Source organism: Solenopsis invicta, chromosome 16 (assembly GCF_016802725.1).
Source record: "Solenopsis invicta isolate M01_SB chromosome 16, UNIL_Sinv_3.0, whole genome shotgun sequence".
Lineage (NCBI taxonomy): Eukaryota > Metazoa > Arthropoda > Insecta > Hymenoptera > Formicidae > Solenopsis > Solenopsis invicta.
Window position 1 is genome coordinate 24,745,340 of NC_052679.1, and position 22,085 is coordinate 24,767,424.

The following is a 22,085-nucleotide window of genomic DNA, read 5'->3' on the forward strand; positions in this document are numbered from 1 at the left end:
TACGCGCGTTTTCTCCCGTACATTTTCTTCAATACAGCGGTGGTGCACTTAGCCACCTCCTTCTCTCGCTCTTTAGTAAAAGCTCTTTTGTTATGGCCAGTTTATATCCTCGTTTAACGTCTTCCTACTATTTTTCAATTATCTTGCTATCGTTCACGTTTTAAACTACGAACTAATACGAATTTTCACTATCTGCATTCTTCCTATGAATAATTTATCGTTTAAGAAATCTTTCAGATCATATCTTTCAGTTTAAAAGATATTATATCTATATTTGTTTAAATAATACAGATTTTCACGTTTATACATGTATATAATGTTTTACACTAAAACATACGATCCAAAAAATTTCTATAAATAAATAAAGAAATAAATACATACACATATCTATTAATTTGAGTTTGAAAACGTTAGCGTTTACAAAGTCGCGCTTTTTGGGAAACTTGTCGAGTATTTACGACGCAGATGTTACGACGCTTTTGCGACTTAAGGGAAATATAAAAAGTAATAAACATCTCGTATATTATGTACATATTTGCTGGGCGTCGGCCGTGTAATCGTTACTTTGCGATACTTATGGGGTTCTTATTCGGTCTCCTTGTGGTACACGCGGGCGCGTGTGTACCAGCTTCGTATTTCTCGCCCCGGTATCTCGGCATCTTGCGACCTGTTCTCGAAGGTAGGAAACGTAGCGTAGACGGAAGATGAAAGAGAGGGCCGTCGTTTACGGGTGGTAAGTCGGCCAATTTATGGCACTCAGAAATTTATAGGTTCAATTTCCGCGATATTTAAACGACTCGACGGCGAAATCCTCGCCACCTAGCTCACCCGCGCGTACGCATAAAGTTTTCGCCAGTTTTTATTACTCCAATGTAGAATAATAAAATAATTATTATTGTTGGCGTTCAGCATAATTTTCAATTGTTACGCGAGCCACTTTGGACCATTCGAATAAAGTTAACGATTGCAATAATTTCTTGTTTTATGTTATCGAATAGTGATTTCAATTGTCAATGCATTTTTAAAGATTTTTATTTAAATTGTACATATGCAAATTTCATTGAATAAAAATTAGAATATTTAGAATATAACGACGATAACAATTAAGTTCACATTTGTTATTACGTTGCTTAATTTGGTCTCAATTTACCGCTCATCCGTTTGGTTGTATATTATTAATAATTGTTGCTTTTCGTCGCGCGAGTCGCACAATATTTATCAAAACATTGTACCCTCTGGTATGCGTGCGTTCTAGAAACGACCTCGATGGAGTTTTCGTGAAGCGAGCTATACATACACAACACAATCCTTGCCCAAATATACAGACGCGTTACTCGTGCTCGGAGAGCTATGCGAGTGTACGAGCGCGCTGGAATATTAATTTAAGCCAACGTTATTTCGCATACGCGACATTAGTACGGGGTTATGATTAAGATGAGCGTACAATTCAAAGTATTTTGATTTCGGAACGCGAGCAAAGAAAAGTGACACGTGCTAGCCGTGTCAGGCTTATCGGGAAAAGACAGGTAATCGTTTCGAATATGTTTGTGACTGTCACGCTGGGGCGGCCAGTGACCCGATGCCTCCTCCCTAATGATACTTTCTCTCTCTCTCTCTCTCTCCTACCTCGTTTGGGTACAATCTCTCTCTCTCTCTCTCTCTCTCTCTCTCCCTCCTACCTCGTTTGGGTAAAATCAATTTAAATATAGTTCGTTAGCCCGACGCGTTGTTATCTCCCAGAGGAAAGAAACGCGGTTATATATATATATATATATATATATATATATATACAATATAGCAACGACGAGCATCGGGAAGCACCGAGGAGAGCTGCCGCCGAGTAACGCCGTGCCGCGCGCCGCGCCGCGCCGCGCCGCGCCGCGCCGGTCGCAGTATGCAAATTGAATTTACGTAATAAAATTGCGCGATTCTCCGTCGTCCCGGTCGGAGCTCAGAGCTCTGAACTCGCAGTGTCTTCACGGAAGCGGCTCTGCCCCACTGTTACAACCCTCACCCGCCAATGGAAGCGCTACGAGTGCAGGGGTAAACCCCAGGTGTCTGCCTCATCTCGAGCGGAATCGTGTTACAGGGCTGCCCGAGGACTGCCGGTGAGAGCAGCATTTCCTGCTCTTTGTCTTGGACGATTCGCGCGGAAATCGTCTGCTCGCAAGCCGGCGCGAGTGTTCGCGAGTCTGTTAGCCGCGTGATACCATCCGCGAAACTCGTGTTCGCAGACAACCGCGAACTCTAGGCGCTTCCGTCTAGGCGTCTATGGAAAATCTTTCTCGAGGGCGAGGGCGCGGGCGCGGGCGCGCGCACGCAGCCGTGGATGTAACGTTACAGGGGAAATCAGAAGTCTCTTGGCTGAAAAGCACATTCGCATATTTTTGCGTACGTCAATCCGCAGTACGTGGCGCGTACGTTCCACGGAAATGTCTGCTCGCAAAGTCGATTTTCGTTTTTCTCCTTGAACTGCTTCCACTGCATTGTGACGTCTTTCGTAAGTTTATTACGTTAGGATATTACAAAGTAAATTTCCTTACGACATGTTGCGAGACATACCAATCCAATATCTGTCGCAACGCAAACGTTGGCAAGACGTTATTTTGCAAGAAGCGATAATTTGACGACCGGCTCATTATTGCCGATAATTATATAATCGGCGGTCGAATCGTTCGAATATTCTTAGCAAATCAAACTCGATAACGAAACTTGTTGATATACTATTTAAATTCGTAATGTCAAATTCTACCCACTTTCAGTTATTTTTAATAATTTACCATTCTTATAGGTCACATTGCTCCTACTTAATAGGTCGTCAGTTGGAACTAAAAGAGAAGCTAAACAAGTTAACTTATAAAAATGTTAAAGATACAAATTTAATGTATTATTTACTAGGTGCATACGCACTGAGAGAAAAGATTTTGTTAATTCAACAAATGTCAATACCTGTAACAAATATTTGTAGATATAGTGACAACAAATCACATTTGTTATCTACATGTATAAATATTTGTTACAGGTACTGACAATTGTTGAGTTAACAAAATCTTTTCTCTCATTGCGTAAACACGGACACTTTTTAATTTGAGATTAAGCAATTTAACCACGGAAATGATCGATTAGGTGAGGTTATTTTTTTAACTACATATTTTGTGTTAAAATAATGAATTTTGACACACGAAAGTTAAAAGTAACAAAATGTTAACTCAAGGAATTGGTTTGCTTCTTTAATATTTAACAGTGTAGTATATTACTGTGTTTTCCTAAATGAAATAATTACTACGTAAAAGCCTTGTTCGATAATCGCCGTCTTTTCCTCAAATTGCACGTATGTAGCGGTGAATCCGAAGCGGAAGCTGCGAGAGAAAAGGCTCATCTCGACCACTCTGGCCGGCGATTATACACATTAGTTCGACAACAAGGATGGCTCGTTTTACTTGCAGCTTCCACTAGACGCGCGCGCGCACGTAGGTCGCGTCCGGGATCTGACCGGTGCAACGAATTTGGAGACGAGCCAGAGCACGCTGAATTCTGGACCTGCCCTCCTTCTCCGTACAACATTTACGTTGCATTTGTGCGATTTCCTTGCCACGCGATTCCGCCGCGTCGACGAGCCGTAAGCGAGACGACGAGATGGCGAGAACGAGGGCGACGCGAGCGTGAAGACCGGAGTTACGAGAGTACTGCGGAAAAACGGATGAACTCGAGCCGATACTTCCGCGCTGCAGAGCGTTGTGACGTGTATCTCCGGGAGCATCCACAGCATCCCGCGCACGTTCGTACCGCACGCTATCGCCCGCCGGCTTACGTCTTTTCCGCCCTCAATTATGCAAAATCGCGGAGTGGCGAACGCGGAGGATGCACTTTCGTGAAACACACCGGGGATACGCGATTAAGTTGCCGCCTTTGCCTCCCGAAACCGGACAAGAGAAGGTTCGCGGCTGCTTAAAATCGCTCGCTCGAGTCAAGGAAGCAAAGATCAAGTCATTACTTAACCGAGGATTAGGCAGGCGTTCAGCGCGAACAGGGTTTCAAGATAACCCGACCGTTTATTCCGGAAAGTAACCATTAAGTGTCGTAAATAACGCTTCTGCCTTGTCTTCGCTATTTTGATTAACACCTTCGAGCGAGAGTGATTTTTTTAATCATCCGTGACGAGTAAAAAGCCGCGTTGAGAGGCGTCGAGGAGCACGCGTTAATTCGATACTCTTTCGCGCGCTTCGGTTTGACGGCGCGGATAATCGAACGTTTCATTCAAATTACATTTCCCATGTTTGCTTACACATATTGTGCGGAATGTGTAATCGCGGTTATTGCATAACCAATGGCGTCGGTCTGCAATATCCTTTCGCTTCATGGTCTACCATACTGGTTCTGGTTCTTCTGGCCGGGCCCACACGTTCCTTTGTGTCCGCACGCACACGACCGGATTTACAACAATACAGAGGCGGCAATTTTCTCGAGTCGTACCTCGCGAGGACTACATCGGCCGCGAATGTGGATCCAAAGGGAATAACTTTGGCGAGTCAGTTTGTAAATTTTACTATATATCTAACGTTTCCTTTTAACCTTTTGCGACCCAATTTTCTTTTTCTTTTTCCTTTGGTAACTATTTTAGACCATTTTTACTTATTGACGACCCGTAAGTATGGCATACCTATGCGCTATCTTGAACAACTCGATGGGACGTATACATATATCCCGTTGGAATCCAAAGGATTAAATCGCGCGAGCGGACCTGCAATTTCGTTAACGATCGGAAAATGCAATGTTCCGCGATAACTCCGGGACACCCTGTACATCCGCTTCGGCCTAATTAAACGTTCGATATTGTAAAATTGATTATGCTCTAGGTGCGGCATTGCAGATTTTATCTACTATTAATTTTCTACTACGTAACCGGGTAGAAAGAGGGGACAGGGGGAAGGAGAGGGAGAGGGAGAGGGGACAGGTGCGGTCGCTCCGGTTAATTGAAGTCTGCTATTAATTAGCAAATATTATGAAATACATCTTCATACATGTACGCAGGAATGCTGCAACATTTTCCGCTTTTATAAAAACGCGGGCTGCAAGAGATAAAAAGTGCGATGTTCCGCGAATGATACGCTGGATGGTTAATAATTCAGTACATCATTCGATACATCGGACGGTTTGAATAATATTGAAAAAAGAAACTAACTGTTTTTAGATTATTATTCTAGATTATTCCGTAAAAGTCCAGCAGATTTTCAAAGATTGACGAGGTAATTCCATCTAATCGTACTCTCGTCCGACCGTATATCGTCTTCCAGTTGTTTTTCTCTTCTGATGTTCTTTCCTAAGGAGACTCCCCCATCGACGCAATTCGTAACTGCTATATAATTTGGGAATAATACTTTATATAGCAAATATTTCGTGCTATTTATATCATTATTATTTGTCTCTATTGCTTTTTTTATATTCACTAGTATAAATGTGCAAATGCTGTATACATTATTTATTTAACAAAATGCTTTAATATATTTAAACGTTTGAACTATATGGACGTTATACAAAACAGTAATTAATTATAATAAGATGATACAAATATGTCATCATCTTTACTTTTGAAAATGAACGAAATGATAACTATAACTATAAATGTCGATCCCGAAACTTGTGCAGTGAACACGTAACTGTGGGCAGAGCAGGTCCTCGCTCCTCGTTCCTCGCCTCGAAATAGCGACAGCGGTCGAAAATTGGCGGCTGAGCGCCACTGCAAGGACTCCTCCTTGAGCGCCCGCGCGCGTACGGCCACGTACGGCACGCCATGCGCCGCGCCAGTCTTTTGCCGGAGCGAACTAGCGAAGGGCAGAGCAGCGAAACTGCGAACTGCGAACCGGCGGTATATCGGTACACATTCTACCATTCCGCCTGCACGAGGCTCGCGTGCACACACGAACGCGTGGTCACGCGTGTGTACACGGACACCGGCGCAACAGACGTGACGCACACGTGCACGCGACGCGCGACGGCCGCACGCACACACGCACGTAAAGTAGTGCGCGCGGCTGCCGCGCCGCGCAAGGGTGCGCTGGCATTCCCCCTCGCGTCCCAACCTAACCTACCCCTACCCCGTCTGGGATCCCTTCAGCCGGCCGCTGCCGCCGCCGCCGCCGCCGATCCCCCATCCCCACCATTCCCCTCGGCTGGCGCGGACCCCCACCATCGCCCGTAGACGGCTGGCTGGAGAGCGCGTACACAGCTGCCACACATATCGCCGCGCTTCGGAGTGCGCGAGGCCCGTCGCGAGAGACACGAGACCGCGCATCGACGCCGTCGTCGTTCCCGTGTCTAGAGCCGGTCGGTCAGCCGCGGTCGACCGCTAACCTAAAAGTCGCCGTGAGAGCCCGAAAGACGCCGCGGGGGAAGTCCCCGCGGTATACGAACGACACGCCAGTTGCTCTTTGTGCGTCGCGCCGTTGTCGCTGCAGTTGCCGTTGCCGCCACCATCACCACCACCGCGCGCGTCGGTCCTTCGGCCGTCCGTACGTGCGGCGCGCGGTCCTTTGTCTCGGACGCCGCTCCGCGAGAGATCGGTGTGCTTGTGTGCTCTTTCCCCGCGTACGTTCCTTCGCGCGCGCGTTCAACGCTGAGGACGCGAACGTTCGTACCTGCCTTAACCTACCGCGACCTTGAACTTGTGTGCCTGTGCCTGTTCTCCGCGGCCGATCGCCCTCTCACGAGACGGCAGCAGCGTGAGGGTGGGAGGAACGAGGGAGAAAAAGTGGGTGAGAAAAGAAGGAAAGGAAGAAAGAGCGACGTCGGGATCCTGGAAGTTCCACGAGGATGTTCTCTTACGCGACCTTCCCGGCAATGGGGTAAGGACATGTACAACTTCCCTAAGCTTTTTCTCTTTTTTACCCTTTTTCTCCGCCCCTCCTTCCCCGAGGCGATTCGCGACCTCGTTCGTCGTGAAAACCCGGCCGTCGTCGGCTGCCGGTTTTTCTGACGAGCGACACGCGAGTTGCGCGCCCCTCTGCCTTCTCCCCCTCTCCCCATGTATATGAGCATTTTTCGGGCGAGTGTTTTCGGAGCTGTGAAAACATCATGCCCGTGCCTGCACGCGTTTTTCGTTGGCTCGTCGTTGAACCCATCTATGATTAAACCAGGTCGCATCGCAATCTTGATTCCGAGGAGGAAGCTCCAACGTTCTCCTCGCGGAAAATTTTCCGGGGGCGGATTTTTGTTTCACACGGCTGCGGAAACATTCGCAAGCCAGCGACGCCGTTTCTGTCTTGTTCCGTCGTCGAAACAATGGACCGCTCCCCGCGGACCCACACCGCGAGCACGCGATTGTGACTCACGGGTGAGGGAGAACGATGGCATTTCGTGAGGAACCGTCGAGAACGAGTCGTGTATAGCTGTATTGTAAATCTCCAAAGGCTTCGTGTATAGAGCTGCCTGCCCCTACGCTCGAATTCCACCTCGACCTTCTCCCCGCATTGTTTTTGTCACGTTCCCGTCTCTGGCTCCGATCTCCTTCGCTTTGTGTACGTATGTACACGTAGTGTCTATCTACTCGGCGTATTTCGCTAAACCGTATTTCCTTCGAGAGAAATACATTAAATGTCGTAAATACGTGTCCCGTTAGCAAGCAGAAACCTTCTCTCTCTCTCTCTCGGGGGACTCTGCCGTTCGAGCAGTTAAATGAGAATTTAGTTCGCAAGATTTTTACGATAAACGCAACGTTGTAGACACTCGCGATCGGTGGCTAACGTTTATCCAGTTTAGCAGAGATCAAAAATCGCCGATAGCCCGTCTGCTGCCGTCGGACGCTCGTGTCGCAGCCAGTTGTCACGCGCGTGTTTCTTCACTTCCTGCGGAGATATTAATCAGTGGAAATATAGTTTTAATGCGTGTGTGTGTGTGTGTGTTCCCTCTATCGAGAGAAGACGGCTGATTTACTAAGACGGGAAACGTATTTGCGACACACCTGAAGCACAGCCCACGCTCGCTTCGTTGTTCGTTTCCTTTATCTCCTAAGTCGCCGACCGCTCCTTCTTCCCTCGTCCTTCCTCTCGCGCACGATTTCCGCCGCGCCGCGTTGCGTCTCGCGCGATCAACCGGCTGTTTTTCCTGGCGACGCCCCGCCACGGAATCGTGCCCCGTAGACGACAAATCGCGTTTAAATCGATTCGACGGGGCACAGGGATCAAACCGTCAGTCGTCACGCCGATCTCTACGTGCGACGGCGATGGGCAGAAAAGAGGGAAGGGAAAAGAAACGGCGGACTGCGGCGTATGCTCTCTCTCTCTCGCTTTCTCTCGCCTCCGCTCGCTTCTTTTCGTTGAAAAGCTTCCTACGTTGTCCTGGCAACGGGATGTCGCGCCATGGCGGGGGGCAGAGAACACGAGACGACGAGCTGTCACGATCACGTTAGGTTAGATTAGGTTAGCTTAGGTCGGCAACTCCTTCGTTTCTCTCCTCTCTCTCTCTTTTCCTCTTTCCTGTTCGCCGCGAGATCTGGTCGTCATGGCGACGATGTCAAAAGAAGACGCGGAGTATCACAGATGCACGGAGAATCTTGACAGCCTTACGTCGATCGTTGATCGATTTCGTACGTCGATGAGAAACGCTGAATCTACCCAACGCTAAATTATCTTTTCTACCATGAATTTTCTTCATCGGTTCCACTCGTTAGATTCAGGTAGACAGATTCTCCCTCGTCTTCTTTTTTCCTCTTCTACGTCGCATCGTCAAAACGAGTCTTCGTGAAATTTCTAAGTATCGCGCGAAAGCATATTTTATAAACGATACGCGGAAATAATTTATTTACATGCTGAGAAAAAACAAATTATTGAAAAACTAACATTTAATCCGATCGATCAAACATTGGATTGATTCAACAAATTGTTTAGTTACACGAGAAAGGTATAGTTCATTCGTGTCGACCATTCCAATTTTTTAAATCAAGAATTAACTAAACCAACTCAGTATTTAATTGAACGCACCGGACTAAATATTTTAGCTTTTTTGACAAATTTTTTTTCAGTGTGTACGCGGTTTTCAATAAGGCGAACGCGACAGTCTTGATAATTATAATAGCACATTTTTTAATCGCAAACGCAATAGAATACATCTTTATATGTTGTGCGTATTGCTTTATATATTGTCTCTTTTTTTACACGAAAAGAACAATTTTACTGTACTACCTAAAAATTTAGCTAGATACAGATCAGAAAATTAATTTTATATCGAACTATCAAATTATATAAGAATTCAAGCTTGATGATTCTTCTGCAAAAAGTTTTGACATTCTAGCTACTAATTGAATCGTCTAATATACATTTTTTTTTAATGGTTGAGCATTATTTATTTTCAGCATTTTGAGCATTATTTATTTATTAATTATTTTCAGATCTGTATTTCAGCAAAATTGTTCTTTTTGTGTACGCGTGAACAGTTCGGAGTGAACACGATACACAGCGACATCGAAAACATAGTTTCACGAAGTGGATCCGCTTCGCGTTTCATCGTCACGCTCGGGTTTCGTTTACGTGATTTATTATATCGCGCGTATTCGCGAAATTGAATGCGAAAACGAGCGCCTCGCGTTCTTGTCTGTTTCGTCACCGCACAAAGAGAAAAAGAGAGACAGAGAGAGAGAGAGAGAGAGAGAAAGAGATTCCGCCGCAGCCCTGCTGTCTCTCGATAAACTTTTGCTCGGCGTCTCGTCGAGAAGCCCTACGAAATGACGCGATATCTGCGCTGGCTCTCGATACGGAATTCACCACGCAAAAAAAAAAGTGGAAAGCCGGAAAAACAGACAAGAGAATCGATCTCGTCGGTTTTCCAATGACATAGACCTTGGTCGACTCGTAACACACCCGTCGGGCTTCCCTCGCTCTCCCCCATTCCTCTCCCTCTCGCATCCACCTCATCTTGCGGAGTTTCGCTTCTACCTTTGCACCTTCTCGTTTTCCCCGCTGATTGCTTTTCTCTCTCTCTCTCTCTCTCTCTCTCTCTCTCTCTCTCTCTCTATTATTCCTCTTTTCTTTTGCAATCCGCAAGATTCCAGCGCAGATTGAAAACAGTGCTATTTGTTTTTTTTTTTCTTAATGATGTAACTCGGATAAATTGGATATAAGTAGATATGTCAAAGTGCATGAAGTGCATCAATTTTGTTACGCTTGTTTGCGCGTATACGATATCGAAACGTGAAATTGGAATTGTCGCTGACCAAACGCTAATTTTAAATGCAACAGAGAATTTGTATTACGCGATGCGTCGCACGCAAAATTATACAGTGGAGTATAAAGGTGCTAAACTATAACGTATATGAGATTTTGTCATTTAACCGGCTATTGCAGTTTGATGGTACATATAACGTTACAATCGCGCGGTTAATCTCTGATTGCATTTTAGTCATAGGACACCTGCCTAATTGAAGTTGTAACGAGCGGTCGGTAAAACGTTGGAAGCGAATCGCCGGGCCGCTGAAACTATTTTGTCGTTCATTAACGACGCGTGGGATTCCAGCGAGCGCAAATGCGGTTACGCAGAATTTCACGCAATATCTTGATAACGTATTCCACATGGATCTTTACACGAAATGTTAACTGGCCTATTACCATTATTTAAATCGATACGTGAGCGAAATATTGGAAACAGGTATTACTGGAGTAGAGCGAGAGTGTGCGTCTTACGAGGTACGCTTCCGGCATTAAAATGTAAAATAATCTCGGATCTCGCAAGGTTAACTCGCATGGCATGGAAATAATTATATACGATACGTAGAAATAATAGTATGTCGCGCGAACCGTTTATTTAGCTTACCTTGCGTCGATGCACGCGCACAATCGGATTTTTTTTTTTTTTATAATTTCCATTGAGCTACACGCACGACTGTCGAGACGAATGTTGCCTCTCGACTGTGACTCACGGTGATCGATTAACGACTATTCGAGAGATTTATCGTTATTCAGTGGAGCTCGTAGTCTCTCCCCTCCCCCCTCTTTCTTTCTCTTCTCGTCTCTTTCTCTCTTTCCTGGCACTTCCACTTGAGTGGCGTTAATAATTCTTTCTAAAAGAAAGACTCTGACGGGGAAAATTATTCGACTGGACCAATTGAAATTTGACTGACGGACAGTCCAGGTCTCTATAGCGAAATACGTCGCGCGGGACGGCATAGCCGGAATTCTTGTTCGAATCGAATCCGTTTTATCGATCATAAAGCTGTCATGACGACGACATTGCCTCTTGCGTAATGCCACTTGGAAACGTGACTCGATAGGGGTACCTTTGCCGAGCATCGAATTACACGGCGGCTTGCTCGGCAACTTGCACACACTACGTTCCACAATCTTGTACTTGGAGCAGCTTCGCGATCGATATTATGCAATCACGTGACGAGCACTGTTTCGTACTGCAAAATTCCCTCGCGTTTCTCGCATTCTTGTTTGCTCAGGAAATAGTCAGATACGCCTTTTTTCCTTTCTTTCACTCCCTCGTTCGCTCTTCCACGTTTAGAAACACGCGATTGAATTTTAATAACGTACTAATAATGATAGGGTAGCGATTCGAATTAAACGTGTCTCATTAAAGATGAATGGATGATGATTAATTTAGCTTTGACAATATTAATAATTAACGGAATTAATGGCAACAATAGCGACATTGGTAATCCCAGATTGTTATCGCATAGATTATGAGGTGCACTACGGATCGCAATTGCTATTTTAATTATCGTTGTAAATCGCTTGGCAAACGCACGTTTTTCCACTGAATAACGTTGAATAATGTGTGCGCGATTGCCTCCATTTCTTTCTCATTTCTTCCTGAATTGCACTCTTCGAGTCGCTAACGACAATGACGCCTTCGCGCCGGCTGGAGCTCCGTTTTTTTCCCCATTCGTGGCGGCAAATGTGCATAACGGCGCGAAGGGGCGAAGGCTGGAATTGCGCTTGCTCGCTCGTTCTTTGAGAAAAGCCAGGCAGGCCACGCCGCTGAAAGCCAGTTTTTGGCCACGGCACACACCTTTCGCTCCTTTTTCCTTCCTCTCGAGGTTCGACGCGATGCATTTGTTCTGTCTGCAAAACGTCCCGTTTTACGACCGAACGAGCGAACTGCGGGAGCAAAGGGGTGATAAAGGGGGAGCGCGCGCAGCGCGATCTCGCTCGATATCGTTTCGCGTACGCCGAATGATTTATGAGGCGACGCGTTTTTCCCCGGGTCCACTTGCGTGAGAGATTAGTTCGCCGAGCGATGCGTAACACGGGCGGTTAAGAGGGACGCGCGCGCACGCACATAAATACGCGTCGCGTTACGTGCTGTGTATTTCGTCACGTTCATCTCGCTCGCCACTCGCCACTCGCCACGATCGTTTCCCACACGCGCGCGATACTTTGCAAAATTTATTAATTTGCGTAATCTTTCTCGCCGCACTCGTACACTGGGGCAAACTTCCGCCCTTTTGACATCGGGAAATCCGGATTCGCGCGGAAATTACATTGGTCTCGGCAGCATCGGCACTCGCGATCACGAGACTCGCATAATGCCGAAAAACAACTGACCGTGCTCGCGCAAACATGTTGGCCCGTCCCATTGGAATCAACCTAGTTGTATTAATCGGTTTTAATTAACTCGCCACGTGTGTAACGTGCGGCGTAAAAAAAAATGGTTGCTTTATGAGTAATAAAATGTAAATGAATGACATCACGAATGTAATCAAATTCGTAATAACTTTTGAGCATCAAATTAGCCGAATTTACAAGCTTACTTTTCATGATTACCTTGCGACGTTGTAAAAAAAAATATATATTCTACATATATTTGTGTAAATATGAAATATCTAAGATTAATTTCAAAATTGATTTTAAATAGCAAAATTAAGCGTTAATCCAGATTAATTATCTGAAATGTTTTTTACACCATAGCAACGAGAAAATGCAGTTCCGTATACAGTATTTTTCGAGAATTTTTATTAATCGAGAATCTTATTTTTTCATTTCTTTATTTTTCTTTTAGAAAACATTTATATACACAAAAAACATTTTTTTATGTTCAAGTAAATTTATTGATTTTAATATCGTTTCCTTGATTTAAAAATATTTCCTGAATTTAAAAATGAATTATTTTGTACTGGTTAATATTTAAATCGAGAAACGATGCTAAATATATTTAATAGAACATAAATTTTTTTAGTGTACATAGTGAATTACAGAACAAATCTCCCAATGAATTACAGAACAGATCGTTTACACGAAAAAACTAGATGACTGTTCTCGGGTTAACGATCGCAAGATACGCGTAAGGCATAGTGCGCCAATAAGATTCGCTGCAGCGAACGCTGTTTTCATTCTTTCGATTTCATCTGGTCTCTGATTGAGAAGGTGCCATAGTCCTCGCGAACGAGACGCCAAGGTCGAGCATTCCTTCACCTCGCTCGATTTTTGCCTCTTTATTTGCTTCTCCGCGCGGCGTACCGGCCTCTCCCGTCTCTTTCCTCCTCTCTTTCTCTCTTTTTCTTCTTTTCCTCTCTTTCCTCATCTCTGTTCGATTCTACATGCGACGGTCTCCGGCTTCTCGCTGATTTCTCTTTTATTCAGCGTCTCTTGATACGTCCTTTTTTTCTTTCTTTTTTTCGAAAACTGATACCTTACAATAATGAGATTTTACTTTGTTTCTTCAATACGAACTACGGAACATCTCCATGAAAGAAAGAGTACTGTAATCCGAGTCTACATTTTACAAAATATGTGAAATGTATGCAAAATTATGAAAAATTTATACGATTTGTAATGGAAATGTGTACATTTTTATTAAAATAAGTGCGATATATTAATCAAACATTCTAATTTTTACATGTGCACGTATTTTTCTTACAGTGACCATCAGTACATACAGTAATTTTGTATTCCAGGATTATTACATGAGAAATGAATATTACATGAAATGATAATATCTTAGTCAATCGAATTTGGATATTTCACCGATTTGATCCATATCTGATTAATTTATTATTGGCCTCATAAATTTTAATTAGCAAGTTTATTTCCTTTATCTATATGGGTAGCAGTTATTTTTAACTGTTCACTACTTTGGTAAGCAGTCTTCAAGAATATAAGCAGGAAGTCTTCGTGATATCATTCCTAAGGAATATTCGCGAGTCCGATCGCGGTCTGACTTTATTCATAATTAACGTTAATTCGATTTCTCATTGATACCTAACTGCCAATTGCGGTGAATTATTCACTTCGATAAGGATTACGTTTGCGCGAATAGACTGAAATTACGGATACGGATTTGCGTTTATGAAGTCTTCTCAATTACCGCAGTAATGCGTATTATTTATGCTCTGTTTAATAATTCGCGAATCCCTTCTCGTTCCTCTTACATCACGGTTCGTGGTACAAACTATTGATCTTTGCGCCGAGTTGAAGTCCACATGCGAAATAATTTCTCTACAAGTCAATACGATATGGAACTTTATTTCAATCACAGAAATTAGCGTTATTCGTAGTCTTAAGTAACTTTCTTCAAGAACTCAACAAACGAAATACTAAAAAGACGTCGTAAATTCTAATGGCGATTGTGTTGGCAGAGTTGCCGCAAACGCAGGAGCAGTGCTGCTTCTTAGAAAGAAAAAGAAACAGCTAAAGTATCTAAAATTTAGATGGATCCCAGATTTACAATTTCGTTAACTTATTAAAATTATTAATTATGTAAGACGCTCAAGCTCTGCTAGCTGGTCAAAACTTTTCGCTGTATTGCTTGAACGTCATTCATAATTATTTTCATGGTACGAAAAAAACCATTTATTTTTATATCTGTGTTGAGCTTTTAATTTTGAAATACTTATATTACAGCAAAACTTTTCTTTTCGTATATTTCGAGCAATGATGCGATATGGATACGTGGAATAAATATTACGTATATACGATATCGCAATCCGTTGTTGAAGGCTCAGTGCACATATAGAAACCGCGATGGGTTCTGGAAGAATTCCGAATAGCCGCCGACCCGTGGTCCCAGGGGCTCCAAAATCTTTGCCAGGTGTGCGGGAACAGCTGCTCTCTCACCACGTTGGGGATACGTGCAAAACTTCTTTCTATACGCGCTGGCACGAGATGCATTTTATTTAAAGATGACGAATGCGAAATAGATTTATCGCTCTGCCGAGGCGCATTTTGCCAGCCGTTCTCCGCCGTTTTTCTTTCCGATCGTAATGAAGCAGTTGCACCATGATGCAATGCGAATTGATTTTTGTGCATTCTTATAAATCACGAAATATAAAACTAACATTACTGATTATTAAATTCAGTTTAATAATCCTTTTATAAAACACTATAATTTTGTGTGATTAATAATATATATCTTGTTCTATTAAATATATTATTTTATTAAAAAATTTTTATAACGCCGTTAAATAATTAATTAACGTTAATGGAATTTTTTGTGATTAGCTTGTAATATGAGAGAAAAAAAATTGTACGCGGTAAAAGAAGGGTTTCGTTGAAATATCTAAAAATTTTACTAAATGTAAATCTGACATTTTTTGGTGAATTAAAATAATAATGTAGAACGCGCTTGAGCATGATGCTAAATACTGCAAGAAATTTTAACATTCTACAGCAGCCAATTCAAGAGCGTCCCATATAATTATTTTGAGAGTTCAACAAAATTATTTTAAGATTTGTACCTGATTAAATTATTAGATGCTTCAACAAAAGCATTCTCCACGTTTAGCAGTCCGTGTTGTGATATTTTGAGCAAAAGAAGATTTTAAAATTTTAATAAAATTTCTTATAATACAAACGACAAAAGTTTGCCGAACTCCAAAGTCAAACACGAAAACCGTCGTGTAACCCGCTTCGTTTACCAGCTGGCACGGCCTCTTCCGGTACAGGAAACGTACAGTTGCTACGGAAAGTGCCTAATCGTGTCTGCGAGACGAAATCGCGACGATTCCAAGAGAGATCGAATCGAGTGTACCGTTGATGGAAAACAGGAATGCATTTTCATATCCTGTACACGACTACGTCGAACGAAACGACGTCGCCGATTAACGATAGTTGACCAGATAATTAAGCTGAGCCGAGATCCTGCCGATTTCACGCGCGAAATCATGCGACAGGGTGTTACGCGATACGTTACGAGACGCAACTTTTCCGACTGTGTTTGCCGCGTTGTTTTCTGCACGGAACGTATAACTTGCGCAACACAACCGCAACCGCGACTCTATCCGGCACTGTGTTGCTGGAAAGCCAACACCGACCACATCTAACATACCCAAGTCTGCACAGCCAAATCGGCTACTTTCTCACTCGTAGGCGCACCTTTTTCTTTCGAGTCTCTCCCGTTCCTGTTCCGCTCTCGCTTTCTACTATGTATTTGTGAGCAAATACGTTGCACCGCGGTAAATTACCTTCGAAAAGTTCTGTTCAGTTAGAATCGAGGACTTTGCGTGACTAATCGTTTAGTCCTTTCATTCCCTTTCTCTCGTGTACGTGTCAATTTACAATCGTTATTTTACTTTAGTTTACACGAAGCTAGATTCGAAGAACGCATCTCAATTACATCGCGCTTCTATCTTATTCGATAATTTCGAGGAAATCTCGGACGTAAATTGCTGGAGAATTAAAAGCAACCGACATCGTTATCGAATCCGTCAATTATATTGTTACGTCGCGTCTGAAGCAAGCGAGAGAGCTAGCTGCCCTTCGCCCGCTCTGTAACTTGAACTCGCGAGAGAAAAAGCGACGCAACGAGTTCCGCGAAAATGCATTCCGTGTCGAGTGCATCGCACCGCCGCCGCCGCATCTGCCGAACGTAGCGTCGTACGACAGTAGGCAGACAGGCCAGGCGAACAGGCGGCCTGTCGACCCACAGTCCCCAGAGCAGGATCGTTGTACGTCGTTGAATGGGCTCTTTGTGCCGGCCCGACGATGATGATGCGAACCGCGCGCTATGGCGCCGACACCGCTCTCCTCTGCTCGAGGCCTCATCGCGTATCGGCGACGATCGAGAACGCGATGGGAAGGGTTGAGCCGTTAGTCGAACCGGTGCCGAATTGACCCCGCCCGCGCGCGTACTAGATGGTCGACGATGGTCGATGTAGCAGTCTCCGCGAGGCCGATCCCTTCTAGCTTGCTCTTCTAACGCGCGGGTCTCGCTACGGTCTCGCGCTTTATTACGGGACGACGATTAACAGCTGTCGCGTGGGGTGCAAGAGAGAGAGAGAGAGAGAGAGAGAGAGAGAGGAGGGGGCAAAAAGGGTCTCTACGAGACTGGCTCTACCACGAGAGCTACCACCTGGCCCGGCGCGGTGCAGACCACCACCAGGCTTCTGTTACCACGTGGCGGTTACCGTAGCGAAGATCCGATTCGAACCCGATCCCGTGCTTCGCACCTTCTCCCTTGGCTCTCGGCTCTCGGCTCCGCGCGCCGAGTCGCCGTATATCATGCACAGGACCATTAGGGAGCGGACGTGTATATCAACCGTTCTTCTCTAATGCACGTATACCAGGAACCACGAGCAACGTCATCGTTGAGAGATAACGGATAACAAATTATGCGGCTTTTTCGCGGATGATAAATTCTCAATTTCCACTTTTGGCTTCGGAACAAAGTGAGTACAGATTCACCGAGGAATCTTCATTAAAATATAATGCGCTGGAAACGGAACATTATGGATATAATCCGCGCGCAGGCGTGTGAGGTCGGATATGGAACAAAAACTGCGTTATGCATGTAAATATGTCAGTTTAAGTACTAGCATAAATGTCATGCATCCTCATTTGCGGGGAGTGCTATTATTCGCGCAGTTATCCGCCAAACACGCTTTATCCGATTAAACTTAAACGACCGCTAAAATCCGTAGTGGTTCCCCCTGAAAATGGTATGCAGTATTTTTGCATCGTATCTTCCGCGTAGGAGAGAGAGAACGGAGCGGCGCGGCAGAGGGTAGGGATGGATCGATTCGTAAACAAACCCAACGGTAGCCAAAGAGACGACTCACGTGGTACCGCGTTCGATTGACGTCTTCCGCAAGTAATATTCGGTATGCGCGCAACACGAACGACACCTTAACGATTTCAATGTCATTTTATTCACTCAAGAATCATCATTAAATGCCATTGTTGTTACAATGTCCTACAATAATTGCAAGTAAATTCGGAACGATTCAATTCGCGATTTCTTCCATTTCTTCTCGCGCCTAATGATCGCTTCCAATCTCATGGGTCTTGTTACCGTCAGCATCTAGCATCGGTTCGTGTCTCATCAGTCTATAGCGATTGTCCAGATGAATAGCCGGTTCCCATTTGGTGAACTCTATCAACTAAAACAGATACGAGAAAATGATATTTAAGGACGTAAAACATTTACTTTTATACACTCTTAAAGCCGTAATAATTATCAATATGTGAGCAAGATGAATATGCGAGTTTAATTATTTTATACATGCAGTGTATGGACGCGCGTGTTATTTTCCAGTAACAATTATACGATGTTTAATAATTCAAAGCCCTGTGCGGAATAACATAACAATGGCGGATCAACAAGAAATTGAATAATTTTACTGACTGATTGAATTAATCAACTAATGGGAAATTTTGTCAAGTCATCATTATCTAACGATTCTTTCAGTATTGATCGATGTCTATACCCGTCGATTTTATTGACATTCTCTTTGAAATACGTTGAAATTTTGCGAGCGCGTCTTACTTCTCGTCTCGACGCGACATGGAGTTTTTAATGAAAGAGTAGAGCAAAGGACGATGGTGTATTATCGTTCAAAAGTCGACACGACAGCCGTGCAGTGTCGTTACCGAAAATCCCGGCGACGTCGCTCGCAATAAGCCGCTTACCTAATGTACTCCTATCCTCTCTTACAAACCGTCTACCCTCCGGGCTACCAAGTTTCTCGTTGCCACGGTTGTCAATATTAAACCGAACCCCATGTCTCGAGTGCTAACGGCTACAATAGGTGGAATAGTCATTACGATCGTGGCATCACATCGTGTTCAGTCCTTTGATCATAGCCAACGAAAAAAATTGCGAGTTGTCTTTGATAAGTTGTCTGCCTGTCTCTCTTCCTCCCCCCCCCTCCCCCTCTCCCTTTAGTTCTAATTCTCCAGATTTAAATTCTTTGATATAATTTGATATAATTTTCTTATTTTCTTTATTTTGTGTACTCATTCCATCTTTTTCTTTGTTTACTTCTTCATTTGTTATTCTCTTGTTCTTTGTTTTTTTAAATTTTAGTTTTGTTATTTATTTCGCGCCATAATTTCTATTTATATATTTTTATTTCTCGTTATATTCTTAGAGGGTCATGCCGTAGAATATCAATAAATGCTAAATCAATCAATCGGTCAATCTCTCTTCGCGCGCCAAACAATAACAATGCATGGTGATCAAAGATTATCCATGAAACATATTTTTTCTCACTGCAAAACATATTTTTTCTTTCTCTTTTGTATTATATGTTTGCGTCGAACAAAGGTGTGTTATTATTGAAGGGTGGACTTGTTTATCTCGTGATCAAGTCAACGCGAGTTTCGGCCCTCCGGACGTCGGCGGCGACGTCGTCATCGATAAGAGATTTTTCGGATTCGAAAGCGACGAGGACGTGCCTACGTGGCGTTTTTCGTATTTACCCGAGCTCTTTTGTGCGCGCGATGAAAGGCCCGGGGCCGAACAAAAAGCACAAAAGCTATCTCGGAGTCGGAGCAATGGCCGCCGACTTCGCACCCTTGTCCCTCTCTCTCCCTCTCTCTCTCTCTCTCTCTCTCTCTCTCTTTCCTCCCCCCTAAAAAACGAGATTCGTTGTAGCCTCTCGTCGAGTCCCCCCAACGAGAAAACTCGTCTTTATTGTTGAAATAATGACAGTCGAAGCGTGTCAGACGCGTCGAAGAGACGAGAGACCTCGGCACTTCCCGCGTATTGGCTTGCGCTAATTAATTCCGCCAAGTTCACTCCGCGCCGACGACTGTCGCAAATCAAGAGGAACGGAACGATCGAACGAAATATGCACGTCCTACTTTTGCCGCGAGCTCTGAATTTTCGCCGTGGGCGAAAGCGTGACGACAATCGTTTACGAAATCTATCGGAAGCGCAATCGGTAGATCGGCGGCGATAACGAGATTGGTAGCAAGGAGAAGTAGATTTGCCTGGATGTGTCCGTTCGGTGAAAGGCCGCGTCTTTGCAGAAAAGGTGTTTTCTGCGAGAATGTTTGAAAGAGAAAGAGAGAGATAGCCGGAGTAGCGCGAAAGGCGTGCGCGCGCGTTCGTGCGCAACATCGCCGAATATGGATTTAATGCGGCACAGCGGAAATCGAATTATGTCATTAGAAGCCACAAAGGAGACATTCGCGTGGAAACCCTTGCAAAACCTTCCTGGTAAGCCAAATGCCTGACCCGAATACACACGGGTCTTCATCGAACAGAGCTCGTTCGATCACTGCCTTTTTTTTATGGTTTCCGCCGCGGATCGGGTAACACAATTGCTTCTAAAAATATCGCTTTTTTTCGACAATTCGATTTGTTGTAATAAAAATACACGACGAAAAAAGATTCGACGTAATTTTTTTATTAAATTAACGACAACAACCGCAAAGAAATGGCATTTCCTACGTAGCGATTGCGGTTAATCGATCGTTGGCTGCGTAACTTTTCCGTCGGACTTAATCTGTTTTCGTAATTAAAGTCTTAAAGGCTCGCCGCGAATAACGCTCGAAAATCGTACGACCTCGTTTATTCGACGTGGCCGGCGGTTCCCATAAATTTTCGTTAAAGTTAATTGAGATTTAATCAATCCTCTGTCTCGTCCCAGTTCTATTTTCAGGCAGAAACGGCATCAAATTCACGATTAAATGTGGTTAGCTTTAATTAATATTTACCGGAACGGTCTAAAACAGTATTTTTTTATTCGATAATAATATCGAATTATTTCTATAAAGAAATAATAATAGAATCTTCTTTCACACTCGTGACATTAGAGAGTGTTATACGGAACTGGGTTGTAATCGTATACATGCACGCACACGTACCGGTATACACCGGAGCGTATGCGGGTAACGTTGGTTCGCTGTTTGCTCGTCGTATAAGCTCCGACACTTTGGAAAATGTTCGTTATACGTGTGCCCTGGGAGAATCGGCTGATCAGATTCCGATAGACTTTGTACTAAATATCTAATATCCGGCGATGCCGAGGCACGAGAGATTTACGATATATTCTCGTGTCCCAACTCCATACTGCCCGTCGTTATATAGTACCCTACTACTCGTCGATAAGTCGCGTCGCTCCATAATACACGTGCGACGTTACTAAAACTTGACGCCACGATGTGCGCCGAAGGCAGACTCCGTCGCAACTGCTTGCGACTTTTTAATCTCGACAGAGAAACAATAAAGTATCGAGCTCAAGAAGCACGAGCGTTTACGACGCGGCAATAATTCATGAGTGGTGTTCCACGTGAAGAGTTGGCGATGCGATCGGAAGGGTTTTGTTCGAGAGAGAGAGAGAGAGGGGGGGGGGCTGTTTAATTTAATAAATAACGAAAAGAGAGGCGAGCGATATACCAGCGGAGTGTAGCGCATCTCCGATCGCATGGAAAGATTAAGCGCGCTGCCGGATTCCCGGAGCCGCCGCGCTACACGTTGCATTTCGCAGACCCGCTGTCTACTCCTACGGCGTATTGATCTCAGGGGGATGATTTTTAAGACGAGTTTCGCGCCAAGTGCCACAGATGGCATCACCTTGCAGCCGACGAGTTCATAGAAACTCTCTCGAATTTATTGTGCGCCGACCAACTCGGAATACTGTAAAATAAATAAATCGCGAATAAATATTCCTGGGATGACGAGATCGTTTACGAATTAACGGACGACAAATTTACCCGATCTAATCGAATAGATTTTCGATTAGTGTTAGTATTTGCATACTATATATTTTTAGTATTGACGCTCAGCTGACTTGCGTCCACAATTTAAGATAAGAGGACTAATCCAAACGATAAGCGAGAGAAAGAGAGAGAAAAAGTGGAAAGTAGTGATTTCAAAATATTTTATCGGATTTGTGAAGGGGTTGTCACGACAGCGTTGCAACGAAATAAAAA

The 22,085-nt window shown here is 44.1% G+C and overlaps 2 protein-coding genes across 14 annotated transcripts in view; one reads left to right on the forward strand and one right to left on the reverse strand.

The window, feature by feature from the left end:
• The window catches only part of LOC105193823 (RNA-binding protein Musashi homolog 2), a 115,126-nt gene that overhangs the window by 50,194 nt on the left and 42,847 nt on the right, over positions 1 to 22,085 (forward strand). The window contains exon 1 of one of the 11 annotated variants that reach the window (XM_039458903.1): positions 1,860 to 6,842. The exons of 9 other annotated variants lie outside the window; for them this stretch is intronic. Coding sequence is in view for 1 of the 2 variants with exons in the window: in XM_039458901.1 (XP_039314835.1) it covers positions 6,811 to 6,842 (32 nt within the window). In the remaining variant the exon portion in view is untranslated. Of the gene's footprint in view, positions 1 to 1,859; positions 6,843 to 22,085 lie in introns of those variants that run through there. One more of the 11 variants, XM_039458901.1, reaches the window with a different exon arrangement.
• Positions 18,051 to 22,085, reverse strand: part of LOC105193822 — a 66,290-nt gene continuing 62,255 nt past the window's right edge. For all 3 annotated transcript variants that reach the window (XR_005576571.1, XM_039458906.1, XM_039458905.1), the window contains one exon: positions 18,051 to 18,304. Coding sequence is in view for 2 of the 3 variants with exons in the window: in XM_039458906.1 (XP_039314840.1) it covers positions 18,182 to 18,304 (123 nt within the window). In the remaining variant the exon portion in view is untranslated. The remainder of the gene's footprint in view (positions 18,305 to 22,085) is intronic.